Genomic DNA, 17836 nt, shown 5'->3' with positions numbered 1-17836 from the left:
AAATGCCTGTCTCCACTGCTAATCTGGCTTTCAACTTAAGAGGGTTTTGTGCTTCACAGGATGAGTAAAGTGATTAACTCAACTAGGAATACAGGTGCTGCACAGAAGAGCTTGTCTATCACCGGCATTGGGACGATTAACTGGGGTTAAACCATTAGCACACAGTCTGTCCCAAAACCTGCAGAGAGGACTTCAGATGAGCCCAGAAAAAACCATGCAGACTTATGCAACCTTTTTAGTGATAAATTAGACACACTGTGTTATTTTACAACCAGAATGCATGTAATACAGAAGCTTCTTGATTTCAGCACCAGCCAAAGCAGAAGCAGGAACAGAGACAGCAGTCTGCTCTAAAACTGAAACACAAAAGCACTTGATCCAATAATCTGCCTCACACCTCTCACTCCAGCTTACAGCAAACACATTCACAGTCTGTTGGTGCTCACACGCAGACTATATATATATACTCTATATAATATATACTCTATATATATATACTCTACTCTATGTATTGATATAGATAATATTTTTACACAGAAATTGCTAGTAAATATTAGAAATACAGGTGCTTCTCAATAAATTAGAATGTCGTAGAAAAGTTAATTTATTTCAGTAATTCAACTCAAATTGTGAAACTCGTGTATAAAATAAATTCAATGCACACAGACTGAAGTAGTTTAAGTGTTTGGTTCTTTTAATTGTGATGATTTTGGCTCACATTTAACAAAAAAATCTCAGGAAATTAGAATGCTTAAAAAAATGTAGTGACTTGTTGTCCTTATGTTCATTTCCTGTACATGCACTCAATACTTGGTAGGGGCTCCTTTTGCTTCAATCACTCCCTCAGTTTGGCATGGCATGGAGGTGATCAGTTTGTGGCACTGTTGAGGTGGTCTGGAAGCCCAGGTTTCTTTGATAGTGGTCTTCAGCTCATCTGCATTGTTTGGTCTCTTGTTTCTCATCTTCCTCTTGACAATAGCTCATAGATTCTCTCTGGGGTTCAGGTCTGGCCAGTCAAGCACACCAACACCATGGTCATTTAACCAATACAATACAAACCTTGCTCTCATCTGAAACGAGGACTTTGGACCACTGAGCAACAGTCCAGTTCTTCTTCTCCTTAGCCCAGGTAAAACGCCTCTGACGTTGTCTGTGGTTCAACAGATTTCTTGACACGTCTGTGGTTGTGCATCTTTTTCTTCCACACTTTTTCCTTCTACTCAACTTTCTGTTAACATGCTTGGATACAGCACTCTGTGAACAGCCAGCTTCTTTGGCAATGAATGTTTGTGTCTTACCCTCTTTGTGAAGAGTGTCAATGATTGTCTTCTGGACGACTGTCAGATCAGCAGTCTTCCTCATGATTGTGTAGCACAGTGAACCAAACTGAGAGACCAATTGCCATGTCACCATATTCAAATTTGTTACATTTTTGTTTGGTTTTTGTTAAATGTGCGCCAAAATCATCACAATTAAACAAACCAAAGACTTAAACTTCTTCAGTCTGTGTGCATTGAATTTATTTAATACACAAGTTTCACAATTTGAGTTGAATTACTGAAATACGTAAATGAACTTTTCCACAACATTCAATTTATTGAGATGCACCTGTAATTACCAAGAATTGATAAGAAACTTATTAAATAAAAAAAAAATGTTAAGTGGGAAGACTTGTACTGTGCTCTTTAAATATGAATACATATTAATATATTAATTATACCTTGATCATTCATGTCATTTAAGTGTTTATACTATTATCTTAGTTTATTAACAAATTTTAACAGATGCAACTTTTACATTTATAAATGTAGTAAATGTTGAAATTAACAATCTAACAATGGACAACTACTTCTACAGCATTTATTAAACTTATATGTTACAAAGTGTTACCATTTAATATAAATTCAAACGGTTGCTTCAATGGCTGTCTTTAGATTTCTACACAAAGGCCATAGAATTGCACATAGAGACTAGCTTACACATGGTATGCAAATGGTATTAAGACTCTCACATGTTATGTCTTTCTATCTTATGAGACCAGTTTTAAATATGCAAATTCGCTGGTTAACGAATGCCGAAAAGCGACCAGCTGGATACAAACTAATGCAAATATATGGTAACTATCATAAAGATTTGGGTCAGACTTGCATGAGATTTGGTCAAACCGTGTGATTGCTATTGTTCGTGTACTCACAGCTTTAACAGCATAAAGTGCTGTAGTAATACCTAATGTGACTTTTACTTATGGCTTATTAGGTGACTATTAAGTCATCCAGAATATGTTTTTTGCTAATAATAATTTTGTTTTCCACAGAAGAAGTTAATTAATACCAGTCTGGAATGACCTTAAAGTTTGTAAACAATGACATGATTTCCATTTTTGGGTGAACTATCGCTTTAAGGTCTTTCTTGCGGCAGTGCAGAAGGACTGCAGGGGACCACAGGATGTTTTCAGTAATGTATGACATGAGAGCTTTGATATCTGAAATATTAATACCCGAGCACAAGCCGGCGCTCATCATTAAGCACACGCGTCACCAAGCTGTCGGTTTGTTTTTAGCAGCTTTTCCATAGTGCATGTTGCCCAGTTAGAGCTGCCAATTCATTGGTTAATTCATGAAGCGCTTGTCTTTACTTCAGCCGCAGTGATTTCCCTAGAATGACTTTGAGAAGAAAGTTTGAAAGTAGAAAAAAAGCGAAGCCGTGATGTTTTAGATGCAAAGCTATTGTCATTATATTTTCATTTCGTTACACAAAGCTCATTGTGACATCATCAAACTGTGGATCGCCGTGCTTCGTTTTCCTCATCCGTGTCACATACAACATTAATCCTTGATGAATAATAGACTGTCAAGTGCCAAGCGAGCGTCTGAATGTGGAAAGGCGCTATTCTAATGGTATTTCAGGCTGCCCTCTGTGCAATTATGGCAGGCCGCTCCATCCTTCAAAAGATTGAAAGGTTTCGTCTGCAACTTTATCTTACTGCCTCTCGATGCAAACAACAGCATATATCTCTTGGAAAACAACCTGGGATACAGATTTTTGTTGGGCGTGCGTTGCCTGCACACAGCAGAAAATGAAAGCCAGCCAGCAAGCAAAGCAATTATTTCTTATTTGAACATTTCAAGAACGTCGCGAGCCAGGTATGGCTCAGCACGCTTAATAAAGCTCTGCTGCTCGTTATACTTTCATGAAAACAGTGTTTTCTAGCCTGAAGGAAATAAATCAGTCTTGCTGCTCACTGGCCCTGACCCAGGGGTCACATTTTTATAGATGGCTACTTCATCATCCAGCAATCCGTTCTTGGACTGCACATAGAAGACGTGCAATTGCTTGGACTGACTAGAGCGACCTTGTTCTCTGATCCTCGAAAACAAGTTAAATTGATAAAACAAACAGGTAAATCCTTCCAGATATACTACCATGCAACTTACCAATTCATTCAGGTGAAAAGCCATGATTTAAAGAGTGCTCCATTTTTTGGTTAATTTTAAAATGTCTTTTAGTTTTCTATATTTAATAATAAAAGTAATGCTCTAATAAAAAATGCCACTTTTTAAATGATAGCTTGACACCTGAATGCATTTAGAAAAATACGCTCACAGAAAAAATATTTTTTATCATGCAATCTCATTATTGTTTACTAGATATGATGATTATACAGACAAAAGAGGTGGAGAGACTAATGCGATTATTATATTTGTGTTGCATTGCATTATATTTACACTATGTCATGCATTATCATTTTGTATTATTATATTAGTATAGATTTGAAGAAAACACTACAGATTTTGGAGAATGGCTAAGTATGGCTCTTTTAAAGAGAGGGCACGTTTAACCTTTTGACCCTGGTCACATCTGCACTCGGAAGATGGGAGAGATAAATCACAACATAAACCAGACAAATCACCACAAAATGGCCATGTAATGCATTTACCCTGATGCTGTCATGATGCAAAAAGATCATTAAGCGTAATGCAATAAATATCAGAACTGTAAAGCTTTGAAACGTTTACTTGAAGTCTGCATTTGCAGGTAACAAAATCACAGTTACATCTCCCCTGTCCAGCATTTTGTCTGTCATCTGGTCCCTTTACATTAATGATAGTGTCTTTAATATAATAGCCATATGTAATGTATGTAACGTTTCTGCAGATGCTTTCTAACGGAGAGCGTAAACACTGTCCTCATGTGCCTGTGTGAAGTAATGTGATCCCCAGCTTTACTGTGCTGATCTGATCACTGGACTACATGCCAAACCAATTAAGAGATCAAGAACACCCGCCTGACATCTTGAAGCGGTTACAAAAGATGGTTGTATTGCTAGGAACTGGTCGAGGGTCACAGAGGGAGGACTTTGCTCTGCTGGAGGTCTGAGGAGGTTTTGATGTTTGATAGCCTTGCATGCAAATCCAAATCTAATCCAAATATTATCTTATGAAGCCATATGGTAACTAAATTTAAGTCATTATTCAAGATGGGTCAATGGAGCTTCCATATTGGACTGAACAGCACTTTAAGTCTTTAAAAAGAAAATTGCCAAAAATTGGATCAGTGCATGTATTATTTACCATATTTGGGGTATAGATGTGCAATTTGACCTTTCAGATTTAGAATAGAGCCAGATATGTGTTAAAGCCCAGAATTTGGGCTTAACTGAATAATGAATATAGGTCACCCCTGAAAAGTTAAACAAGTTTAACCCAAACATCCCAGATATATGTTTCACATTCCAATTACCATACAAAAACTAGTTTATCATTACCAGGTTATCAGACTAAACTGACTAACATTTGTCTAGTTATTGTAAGATGTAGTAGCAATCTACTGGAACAACATAGAAGGTCCATTCACTGACAATTGTTTGAAAGATCTGGCTAATTACATTGTTTTGGAAAGAAAAACTACTGTATAAAGGGCAAACTAGAGGACTGCCATAAACAATGGGATCTGTTTTGTTTCTGGAAAATAACCAAATTTTGGCCCAGGCAATAAATACCCCTCACTCTACTGATTGGTGTGTATATGTGTTGCAATTATGTATTTGAAAATATGTGGATATCTTGGCCTTGCCTTAAACTTTTTTTGGATGCTTTGGGAGGTGGGGAGTAAAAAAAAAAAAAATCATGTTATCTTCCATGTCTTTTTTCCCAATAAAAATATGTAAAATAAAAAATAAAATAATAAATAAAATAAAAAAATAAAGGGAAGACAAGAATGTAAAAAACCCCCCCAATATATCAATTGCTAACTATGTCTAATATAAATTTTCTGTACACAACTGGTCATATTTTTATTGTGAAGTTCTTTATTTTGCCACACTGTAAAAAAAAATACCGTAAAAAAACCCGTAAAATTCCGGCAGCTGGGTGCCTGAAAATTACCGTTAAATAACGTGCACAATAAGTAACAGTAATTTTCCGTAATTCAAAAATACAGTTTTTTGCTGTAATTTTACGTGAGATCTTCTGTATTTTCTTCAGCTTTTAATGTTTAATAAGATGTTTTACATAAATATTGTGGAAAGTTAAGAAGAAAAAACATTAAATTATCATAAAGTTTGAACACTGCTTTAATTCAAATAATCAGCCGTAAGTGCGAAAATGTGTTTTAATAATTTATTGACCAATCTGCAAGAATATACAAATAGTTCTCGTATTTCATTTGAATTTCCGCGTATCAAAACATGTTCACAGGACTCTGTCAGTTCGGGGCAAGTTGTCACATTTTAATGACAACAATATGTTATAAATGAATACTGCTAATAAAGTGTATTTATTGGGTAAATAATAAGAGTATTCCATATTTTTGTTTGTCACCTTGTTGTTTTGCTATTTAAAGCCTGTAATCAGGTTTCAATGTGAGAAATTACCCTGTTTAATATGGTGACAAGCGTTGTGTTCTGAACAATAATAAATCAATATGAAAACAAATCAACTAATTCAATAGTTTTACAATTGTCAATACCTTTTTGTATTCAAGAATAGATTAGAATATATATCCTGTACAGAAACTTTGTTTCAGAAATAAAATGTGTACTGGAGTAAAAAAGTGTGAAAACTGTACTGTTTTAAGATATATTGAAATATGCACATAACTGAGTGTGAGTTGGGAACTGCACCGAATGTGGGCTACATTTTATGCTTTTTTTTACGTTCTCTGTTTATACTTTTCTGGGGTAAATAACCCTACTATTATTATAAGGAGTGCAAATATTAATGCACATCACTGATAGAAAAATAATGCATGCCATATTTCACCCCATGTTCATCTGATGTATTAGCAGAGCAGCATTAAACCCGCCTTCAGCCCTCACCCTCCAATCACGCTCAGCACAAGCGCTGCGCGCACTTTCATGAATGAATGAGAGCGGCTTCAGGACAGCAATCCTCCAGAGACAGTCACATCCTCGCTCTCCTGCACGGATATTACAACCTCTGTTTCTGCAGTCCGCGCAAAGCATGGCAGTACGAGTCCCCTCGATCTCCCTCTGACATGATGACGCTCCACAAAGAGGATTTTGTTGAGGAATGCCGCTCCGCGAAGCGCTCGGAATGGGACGCGCTCGCTGTCATTCGCGCGTCTGGCTTCCAGCTGGTCAAAGTGAAGCGAATAAAGTCCTGAAGAGAATGGCCGTCTACAGAGCGTCCTCAAAGGGATGGCAACTTTTAGCAACTCGCCCCTGGATCTCCGGAGACTCTTGCAAAAACTAGTCATCATGTTTTCCTTCAGCATCATCTGCGTCTCGATCCTCTACGTTCTGCTGGGATGCTGCGAGCCGGACTTAGTGGACAGTTCGCAGAACTCCCCTCTGGGATGGTACAATAAGACCGTGCTGAGAGAGACATTGACGGCTCCTCGCTATGTAGCTGATGATATCGTGGATGGAAACAGCTCAGGGAAGGACTGGACCGCGAGCCGACGCCTCCCAGACGCGCTCATCATCGGAGTAAAGAAGGGAGGCACGCGCGCGCTCCTGGAGTTCCTGAGGCTTCATCCGGACGTCCGCGCGCTCGGCTCCGAGCCACACTTCTTTGACAGGCACTACATGCGCGGACTCGGCTGGTACAGGTAATAATGACACAGAAACGTGCATCGCATGCATAATGATCGGAAATGCAATATTATATTGCTTTAAAATACCTTTAAGTAAAATTAAACATTGCATTCGGACTTATAGCATATGCTATCTCATTGTGTGTACCCCAAAATGAAAATTAGCTGGTGTTATTTAAATAAGCAAAGTTTAGTGATTGACACTTAAAGGGCAAGTGCACCCAATATTAAAATTCTGTATTGAACTATGTTCATAAGTTGGTACCGATATCATCTCGGGTGTCCCGAGTTCGAGTCCCGGCTTTCGACATTTTCCTGATCACACCCCCTCTCCAACTATGCTTCCTGTCAACTAACTGTCCTATTAAAACAAAAGGAAAAAATAAATATTCAAAAAACTACTTATCCTAATGTCACTATGGAACACACCAATCTTGGGTTTCGAACAACATTTCCTTTAAAGGCCAAAAACTTTATTTTTTGTATATATTTTATTTTGTATACAGTAGAATTAAGTCACTAAGAAAGTTGTGAAATTACAGAATGTTGAAATATTTTTAAATCAATCAATCAATGAAAACATTACATACCACTAAGAAAGAAACAACATCATAATAACAATGGCTCCAAGAGTAAAATAAATCAGTGCCTAGTCAAAGTGAAATGCAACTGCATTATTCATGCACTGCATTTCCTTGGACAGTGGGCATCATAATATTGCAACCGCTACAGTAAAACTAACCAGCCAAGAATACAACACAAAGTTACACATTTTATTTACAGTGTACTTCGACTTTCCTAAACAGTTTCTTTAGGAAAGCTTGTGTTGTAGCACATTTCTTTATATTATTATGTAATATGTTAGCATGCACTCTTACATCTGCACAAGTTAATGCTATTGTCCAAATTGTGACCTCAATGCAATCTTCTCCCAAAAGTGTATTATTTGACGAGGCTTGGTATCAGTACAACACTAGGTCATATTATGATATTCGTAAAGGTTTGCGTGAGAAATATAATGCCATCTGGCAATTGCAATCCACTGAATTGGGGCTGGATAGTTGGCAGTGTTAATCATCTCTGGAGCTGTTGCCAGATGTTCCTGTATATTGAGAACACACTGCTGCATGTGAAATGTGTCTTGAAACATCTAAAAGTGTCTGACAAATTTGGCGGATAGGGAATTAAGTCTGCAGTTGTTGGAAATGAGGCCTTGCGCTCTTAGGCATCGTGTCAATCTGATATTTATTTGCTTGTCTAGAAAACAGAGTGGCAGGTTGATCAACAAGTCCAATGGATATTCTGTCTGTATCTTCAATAAAGTCTCGCTCTCAATTTTATGGTTTTCCACGCTGCCTTCGAGCTGTTCGGAGAGTTGACAAAACTCAATTACTTACCTCTTAAGCAGCTGATTGATTGCTTTGTCAATTCAAAATCGGCTCACATTAAACAGCCTGAAAATGCTTTTGAAACACTTCCACGGTTGTTGTTTGCCTGTAAGCATATTGCTTTGATATTCCTTTGTGTTCTGCACATAAATCCCCAGTGTTCTGCTCAGAGGAACGAGCCGAGAGCGAGCAGATTGTCATCTTCCCAGGACCAGATGGACCTCACAGCATGATCGGCCACTTGACATTATTGTGAGACCTGTCAATTGATCTTTAACCTGAGTCACATTTTCCACCAAACATAATGATCTGCGCCAGGGACTTCATATGGTCAGAGGAGCCACAGACAAGCGGCCAAACGCAGATCCTGGAATCCGTCCACGCTGACTTATTCAGGTCTAATGGAATGGACCGGTCATTAATCTTGTTATCAAGCGTAGATTAAATCTGTAGGTGTAGGTGGGGGTGGGATGCTGGTTTTGCAATCTCAATTCAGATCTTTTCCAAAAGAGAATAAATGCACGGATAAGATCTGGAACAAGGCAGAGGTGATAGATGGAGTTTTGTCCTTATAGTGTTTCTACGATTGATTGCCGCCAATGTTTGACCTTCACGCTAGAATTAAACCCGTTAGATTCAGTTACAATTAGCAAGAGGTTTTATTCTGCTGAGACTCCCGAGTTCAAGTTTCAAACGCCAATACTGTCACATTCCTTTAAAGAAATCTATTTGCTGTAAGTCACCCTCAATAGTGCACGAGAAGGAGGGCGAACGCCAACAATATGTGAGAGCTTCGAAACACACATCTCCAGTTTTTGAAGTCTGAAAAGCATCAATATATTGATTCAGAGGTACTAGAGGGACAGGCGAGACAAAACCGAAAATCTCAAGACTGATTTCCTGGAAGCATCCGGTAAAATAAACATTGTGTTTTCTTCCGTCCTTCTTGAATGCACGTTCACTGTGATAATAGTGCTGCGTCACGCGTTGTAATTTGGTTTGGCTGGTGTTGCATCTGATGTAATCACGTTATGGGAATTCATTTGCAATTCATGGAGCGGTTATTAAAATATCCATCTAAATTCATACCCTTGTATGCAAAGCCACACCTTGATTTTGGCATGAAGGTTTGATTTAGTTAACGTGCATATGTTTACACACCAAAAAACGTAATTAGTTTGAGTATCCTTGGTTTCGTAATGCAGAAATGAGACATGCCTTTATAGCAGTTCATAGGCTTGTCCCGAGACGAGCTTTTTTGAGGCCATTCATTATTAATGCACTGTCTATATGAGCAGTGCATCTACTTCACAAGGACATAGACTCATCAAAATACCAATGCTGAATAGGACGGTGATATTAATAGAGGAATACAAGAGCTTTTACAAATGAAAATTATGAGATTTCGCAACTTCCAGATGCTTTTCGCACAAACAGAACAACATCATGATTCGTAGAACAGGAGCCAGATCGGATTGATAGTTATTATATATAATACTACATGAAATAGATGCCTGATGGCATCATGTGGGAGTCTGGTGTGAAATGTTTGTGTATATGTGTTTATTTTGGCTAGTTGTCTGTATTGGCGTGAGTAAACTGTAGTTTATGGAATCAACATAAGGCTAGATGGTCAAATGGTAATTCAGCTCTCATTAGGTGTCTCAGGGGACTGGGAATGGGAATCTGGCGTCTGAGCCCCTTGATGATGGATGTTTCTGGGAAGTGGACAGGGCACAGTTACAACTGACTGGCTCTTTAATGGCCTCTATATGCAAAGAAACGGATGGTTGGGTTCAAACACACACACACACACACACACTTCCTAATCCCCATTGTCTTACTGCAAGTCCATATCCCATTTTGCTTTGCAGAATTTCATTTAAAAAAAAAATGTTTAATTAAATTGAAAAATTTTTTATGATTTACCTAATTTTAGCACTTCAATATGCTTAATTTTCACAAGTGTCAGCAGTGAAAATTGAGTTAAAGTAAATGCACAAAAAATGTACAGTTCTTGCATTTCAAATGTACAGTTCTTTTTTTTGGAGTTAGTTTTTTATTGGTAATGTACTGTATGAGTCAAATTCCAACTATTATACACTATGAACAAAGATTATAAAGGATATTACACAATAATCCAGTTTGTTTGGTTTACTTTGAAATGTCATGTTGAATTTACTGTTACTCGGCATTCCTTTGTTGAAATTTACTAGAAATGTCTGACCAATTTTCCTATGTATAAGCACATTTGACCATATTTCCCAATTATATATACATACACACACACACTACCATTTTTCAAATCTTCTGCACAAAAAGGTTACATTTATTTGATCAAAAATACAGTAAAACACTAATATTGTGTAAAATTTTTACAATTTAAAAAATAGTCCCTTTCTTCATCAATATACAGTATTTTCAAAAGTTCAGTCCATTTTATTAATTTTTTTTTAAATACTTCAGAATGATTTTGTAATGTTTTTAAAAGTCTCTTTTGCTCACCAAGGCTGAATTTATTTGATAAAAAATTGTGTAATATTATTACTCTACATAATAGCTGTTTTGTATGTGAATATGTTAAAATATAATTTATCGCTGTGATCAAATCTGAATTTTCAGCATCATTACTCCAGTCTTCATTGTCGCAACATCCTTCATAAATCATTCAAATATGCTGATATGCCTCTCTTTTTTTTTGTTTGTTGCTAAAATGTTAAAACAAAGACATTCAAGTCAATTCCATTCTTTAAATTGTAATAATGCACCTGTCCATGAGCGCCCAGGTGTGCCAGAGCTGTTTATTTTGTAAGTCAGCATTTCTAAAAATGAAAAACGAAGGCTTCATCATCCCATTAAACAGATTCATTGGAATGAAAAAAATTCCTATTACATCCATTGCTGTAGTTGATGCCTGGACAGAAGACGGGGTAATTGCCTCACATCTGTTTGTGCACAGCAAGCTGCTGATGAGGCCATAGAGTGGCCCATCTACAAACTCCACCTGCCACCCGCAGCAGCTGAGGCCCACATTACCATACCCCCATCATGATCAATACCCACGGCACCATTTGGTTTATTCAGGATACCTCAGAGAGGCCCAGCCAATGCAGCCTCAATTAGAGGAGACCTATCCACCGGCTCCTGTGGGCTGCTGGGATTGGACGACGCAGAGCGATGTGCCAAACAATGAAGCCGCACAATCCATACTGCTTAGATTGATCCTCGTGTCCTGTGAACATCTAACTAACAAAGACTTACCTGTTCTGAATCAGACCTGGCTTTGTGTTGGATTCTGTTAAATTGATTACATTCTTCAGAATATCATGCTAGCAAATTATAAAGCCAATTCAAGCATTAGCCCAGATTACAAAAAGGCAATATATATATATATTCTTTTACTAAAAGCAAATTCTCACAAGCAAGCATACATTCAGTATAAACTGAATCATTGAATTCATCTCACAGGCTAATCTGATTCTGATCAGGATCTTTGTTCTTGTCTCACTTAATTTAAAGCAAATAAGAATCTACTGAATTGTGTATACACTATATAGTGACCACAATAAAAAAGTAAAAATCTAGTAAAGCATCAGAAATATATCTATTTATTCCTATTCAAAAAGTCATAATAATAAATGTTTCTTTTGAAAGTAAAAATTTCAAACACTCACATGTCATTAAAGGTCAAATTATATTTTATTTTATGTGGCTTCAACACATCATATCCTGTTGATAAAATGTTTTTTTTTTTTTTTATATCTACTATGCAGTGAAGCAGCTTCTTCTTTTTTTTCTTTCAAAGAATAAATAATAAAATACATCCACTTAAAAAAAATTTCATTCAAAGAATATCATTTTTTAAAGAGCCTTTTTATTTAATTATGGTGTTATTTTTTCACTTTATGCTCCCAAAGATATCAAAATAATTATTTCAGAAATCAGGAACATGCATATTAGCAGAAGTGCATTTAAGTCACTGTATACATGAATAGCTTTTTTTAAAACTATATTTTATTTATACAATAAAATATTCTTGTATATTAAATTATAATATGGTTTTGTTGGATAAGTTAATAGAGTGAAAAATAAGCATTGACCCATATTCCAATACTGCGTTCATTCCTCTGTGTCCTGTAATGTTCAGTGGTCGGTGGACATCAGAAATCCTTGCATTAGCTGGAGGACAGACTCTCAGCAGCACATGCACATGCGGTCACAGCGCTTGAAGCAAGTGAATAATTAATGGCGGGATCTAATAGACTTGCTGGCCCCATAATAGGCATAGGTAAACAGGGAAGTCTTTAGGCTAAGTGCTTTCTCAGATGAAGTCATTGGTAATGCAGGGAGGTCTGGGGATTGGCATGGCTGATGTGTTGTTGTATTGATAGGAGCTTGCATTGCAGGGACGGATGGCACAGGGATGTGAGTCTGTCCCCTTGCTAGAGGACACGAGAGGCATCATATGGTCCATCCTCAGTGACCCATCTGAACACAGCATGACGGACAGTACGTCTTTGTCATCTCTTTGATCAAATGCAATCTGGGTCTGAACCGCTGAGCCTCATACATTTAAAAACTGTCCTTGATTGTGTAGTTTGAAAGAGTTTGGAATTCTGGCTTTTTTAAAGGTTTACATGTAATGCTAGTTAAAGCCTTGTTGTAAATATCATATTTTATGTATAAAACTATAACTATATAATACATCGTTTTTCATGACCATTTTCATTTTATGAATGGTGATGTCCATCAGTTTTAAGCCCAATAGTTAACCAAAAAATAAAAACTCACTCACCTTTTGGACAAATGTAGCAATGCATTAGTTGCTCACCAATGGATGCTCTGCAGTGAATGGGTGCCGTCAGAATGAGAGTCCAAACAGCTGATAAAAACATCACAATAATCCACACCACTCCAGTCCATCAGTTAACATCTTAAGAAGTGAAAAGCTGTGTGTTTATAAAAAAACAAAGCATTTTTAACTAAAACAAGTTCATAGTAACACTTCCTCCAGTGAAAAAATCATCTGGTCTGAATCAGGAGAGAAACATGCACAAATGAAACACTGTTTACAAGCCACAAAAAGTCCAAAACAGCTATGTGGGTGGATTTTGATGTGAGAGGACAACAGGAGATGGACTTTTATTATGTCATTATGGATTATAGACTTGTATTTTAGCAAAGGTTTAAAGTTAAACATTAATGATGGATTGCACGAGGATGAGTACATTTCCAGTGTGATCTGTCCCTTTAAGAAACAACCCCTGTGTACTGTATTTCATTGGCCGCACCCCACAGGAAGTTGAACTGGAATGACATGAAATTTACAATTCAGAAAACAAGTTATGCCTTCTGTTTATTAAATTCTAAAGAACTACAGATCATTTCTATAGATGACAGATTTGGCCTATTAACCTTAAAAACATTTTACATTTTTCTCAAAATTTATTTCAAGGCTTTGTCAAGCCTTCAAACAAAGTTTTTCTTGACAAAATTGCCATTACAGTTAAAGATGACCCTTATTAGAGTTATATTTCTTTTATTTCTGATCATAATAGACATCATTGACATGTAAATATGGATGGTTTTGCATGCATTTATCAACTTTGATGTCACCAAATCACAGAAGTTCAGAAAGAGTCTTTTTTTGTAGTTTAGTTTCAATAAATTGGCTTTGAGTTCTGAAAGCTCTGTGGTTCATCAATCGTTTTTATCTTCTGATAAGAACTTGATTCCTTGTAACATAATGGCTTTCATTACCACAGAAGTGATTTGTGTTATCGGAGCACATACTTCATTATTCACTTTGTCTTGTGTTTGACTGCTGCTCTGTTCTGGCATTTCTCACTCAGTTTTTGTTGTCTATTTGACTTCTCAGAGCTTGATAGATTTGGACTTGGACTCCCTTAAATAGACATTAGTTGTGGTCATGTTGCAAAGGCAGGTGGGGTGCAGGTGGACCATTAAAGCTTTCGCCTGTGAGCCACTTAAAACAAATGAGACCCATCTGCCAACGCTAAGAAAGACATGCACACATTCCATTTGTTTTCCGGTGTATGTTGGTAACCCGCTGTGATTGATGCACATCTGCATGATAAGCAGCATTACTGATGCACATTCAGAGCCGGCTGACTTCTCATTTACAGCCAATAAGAGGAACAGTGAAGCGTGTGTCCCGGGCTGATGTGCTCCAGGACAGAGCGCCGGGCCGCTGGGGGCGTGATGTGATTTAGATGATCAATACTGGGCTGGCAGTCGCGATCCAGCTCTTAAGTAAAACAGATGTGTGGAAACACAAGATTGATGGTGGTAGGGAAAGAAAGTACGTTTCTAAAGTAAGTCTATTTACTTGATGACTTTCCGAACTCTTCTTTATTGGTAACCAGATTAGAGGTCAAAAGTGCAAAAAGTATGTAGCAGTGTTCTTTTAGAATCAGTGATATAAAACAATATAGTTTTCGTTAATATTTAGAACAAAATGTTATTTTCATATGATATATTTTTATGTATAATTTGTTTAGTTTTTTTTGTAATTTTAATTGTTTGCTTCTGCTTACTAGACAAAAATACGAAATTTTGCCCTGGCAGCTATAGTTGAAATAAAGAAACATTTAATTTAATCTTTTTTTATTGATGTTTTTTTGTTTTGTTTGTAATTTTATTATTTTCTTAAACTTGCTAAACAGAAATAACCAATTTTGCCCTGTGAACTACAGCTGAAATAAAGAAATTATAATGTTTTATTTATTTATTTTTTATTTTCTTTTCCACTGTTTTCCCAAATTATGAATTTTCTCCTGGAATTTTTTCTTTTTCTTTCTGAAATTTTTACAATAATAAATTAGCATTTTACATTGTATACAATAATACACAATGTTCTACAAACAATATATTTTCCTACTCATTCTACAAAAATAATCCATGTACAATTCATAAAAAATAATTTTATACACCTTTTTAATTTTGAGCAGCAGATTTAATTTTGCATTGTCCTAAGCCAGATGCCTTTTCTTCTTACAGTTTGTTTGTTACATGTTTGTATTTTATGGTGAACTCTGTGTAGAAAATCCATATCAGAATAATTATCGTTTTCTTATAATGAGATTCTTTTAATATTCTGAATTAGTTTTAATATTTGTATTATTTTTCCATTTTCAAAATGTTCCATTTTAGTTAAAATAGTAATTTAGTTGTCATTTTGTCAATGTTAAAAAATTTGCATCTGTATAGCTTTCATTCATGTTTATTTACGTTTTAACTTTACTTATTTTCATAGCCTGCATAAAATTTTATAACAGTAAATGAAAATGATAAAACATACTTTGGCAAATAGCGTGAGTAAAAAAAATAAAAAATAAAAAATAAATAATAATAATAATAAATATATATATAAGTTTTGGTTTTAGTTCATTATAATAACCCTGTTTAAGACACCCTATTTTTGACAAATGACATTTTCTCAGTAAAAATGAATGAATCTTCAATATAAATGTACTTTTGACTCAAAACAAGTGCACATTTCTGTTGGAGAAGTAACCAGGTATCCTTGCCCGTCTCTTATCTTTTAGGAGCATGATGCCTAAAGCCCTGAACGGGCAAATTGTAATGGAGAAAACGCCCAGATACTTCATCTCCCCAGAGACGCCGGGCCGCATCCACGCCATGTCACGCCACATCAAGCTGATCGTGGTGGTGCGAGACCCCATCACCCGCGCCATTTCAGACTACACCCAGATCATCTCCAAGACGCCCCACATCCCCAGCTTCGAGAGCCTGACGTTCAAGAACCGGTCCACGGGACAGATCGACTCTCTCTGGAGCCCGCTGTACATCGGCCTGTACGCCAGACACCTGGAGCGATGGCTGGCCTACTTTCCGCTCTCGCAGATCCATTTTGTCCACGGTGAGAGGCTGATAAGCGACCCGGCGGGCGAGTTGGGTCGCGTACAGGACTTCCTCGGCCTGCAGAGGATCATCACAGATAAACACTTCTACTTCAACAAGACCAAGGGCTTCCCTTGCCTCAAAAAGCCAGAAGGCAGTAGCAAACCCCACTGTCTGGGCAAAACCAAAGGCAGAACGCATCCTAAAATCGACCCGGAGGTCATTCAGAAACTGAGGGGATTCTACCAGCCTCACAACCTCAAGTTCTACCAGATGGCAGGCATGGACTTCGGATGGCAATGACCTTTTCTGACCATTAACACTCAACGGCTCCATACCGAGGCTGAAGATTAAACAGAGTTGGTCTAACACGTGATCGAAGTGAAAAACGATATCATAAGATGGTCAATGTCTCCGTAGCTGTTCCAATCAATGCGTCTGCCAGATGAATAGAGGTCTGCGCACTTCAGGTTACAATAGTCTTTTCATACCGTCGCTGGAACTGATAGAAACGACCTTAAATCATGGGTTTAAGTAGCACTTTTCTGCTCTTGCCATTTTGATGTCTTTTTTAATGTTGCTTAGTCAAGCTTCAATCCTGTTTGTGCGATCCTTCATGTCAGAAAGAGTCTGGATTTGAAATAAACTGTGTAGCGTAGACGTATTTGTCATCGTTGCAGTATTTACACAGAACAGAACGAGACATTGTAGCGCATCAGTGTGGGCTGGTCTACAAACTCAAACTGGTTTTGATTGTCTGCTGTAATTGGTTCAAATGTAGACGATATGCAGATGAGGCCGGTCCTTTTGAATGATCTCTGTGCATGCATGGATTTGAACTAGTCTGAAATGCAGCCCACTAGAAAGCCAATCAGTTATTTTAAGTTCCTGTGTAGTTGTTTTTGCTCCGTTTAAATCCTCAAAATTGGTAAAATGTAATATGTTAATGCAAAACAATATATTTCTCTAATGTATCACATAATTCGGAAATAAAATGATTAATTGCATCACATCAACACATTCCCTCATGGTGCTAACGGCTAATAAAAGTGCAAAAGATTAACTACCATTCAAAATTTTGGAGAGTTTTCAAAAGGCGGCTCTTCTGCTCACCAAGAGAGAATTCATTTGAAGGATGCTTTGATGAATAGAAAGTTTAAAAGAACTTCTCTGTACTGTTTAAACAGCCTGTAGGTAAATTATTTTACATAACTATGATAGTTTCATCCAATGGTGAATCAATATGCACTATGTTACTACCAGTAAATTAAACACTACTCACCATCAGTGCGAGTTCTGGTGCAGAATGGCTTTGTACACCCAGTTTTTAAGCAACCCTTAGCAAAGACCTGTCTAGTTCATCTCTTCCTCATGACTTGTTATAGAATGAACATCAGAAGACGTCAATACACACCATTTTTCAACTTCGAGTCCAGCGACGTTAATCTACTATCGTCCTGTTTGTTTGTCTGCGCTATGATTGGTCAGATCAGCTGTCAATCAAACTC

At 37.0% G+C, this 17836-nt stretch overlaps 1 protein-coding gene across 1 annotated transcript; it reads left to right on the top strand.

The window, feature by feature from the left end:
• Positions 1–6372: 6372 nt before the first annotated feature.
• hs3st3l (heparan sulfate (glucosamine) 3-O-sulfotransferase 3-like) lies at positions 6373–17752 on the top strand. Its single transcript, XM_052570132.1, has 2 exons — positions 6373–7071; positions 16013–17752. Exons 1-2 carry the CDS (start codon positions 6659–6661, stop codon positions 16629–16631), a joined length of 1032 nt encoding a protein of 343 aa, XP_052426092.1. The 5' UTR covers positions 6373–6658; the 3' UTR covers positions 16632–17752.
• Positions 17753–17836: the final 84 nt, after the last annotated feature.

The sequence above is a fragment of the Carassius gibelio genome, chromosome B12 (assembly GCF_023724105.1).
Source record: "Carassius gibelio isolate Cgi1373 ecotype wild population from Czech Republic chromosome B12, carGib1.2-hapl.c, whole genome shotgun sequence".
Classification (NCBI taxonomy): Eukaryota; Metazoa; Chordata; class Actinopteri; order Cypriniformes; family Cyprinidae; genus Carassius; species Carassius gibelio.
This window is presented reverse-complemented; position numbering and strand designations above follow the sequence as displayed.

Excerpts from the sequence above, each read along its gene's own strand:
- hs3st3l (XM_052570132.1), top strand. The coding sequence starts at position 6,659 with ATGGCAACTTTTAGCAACTCGCCCCTGGATCTCCGGAGACTCTTGCAA. Across the intron at positions 7,072-16,012 it reads CGCGGACTCGGCTGGTACAG|GAGCATGATGCCTAAAGCCC; the intron begins GTAATAATGACA and ends CTTATCTTTTAG.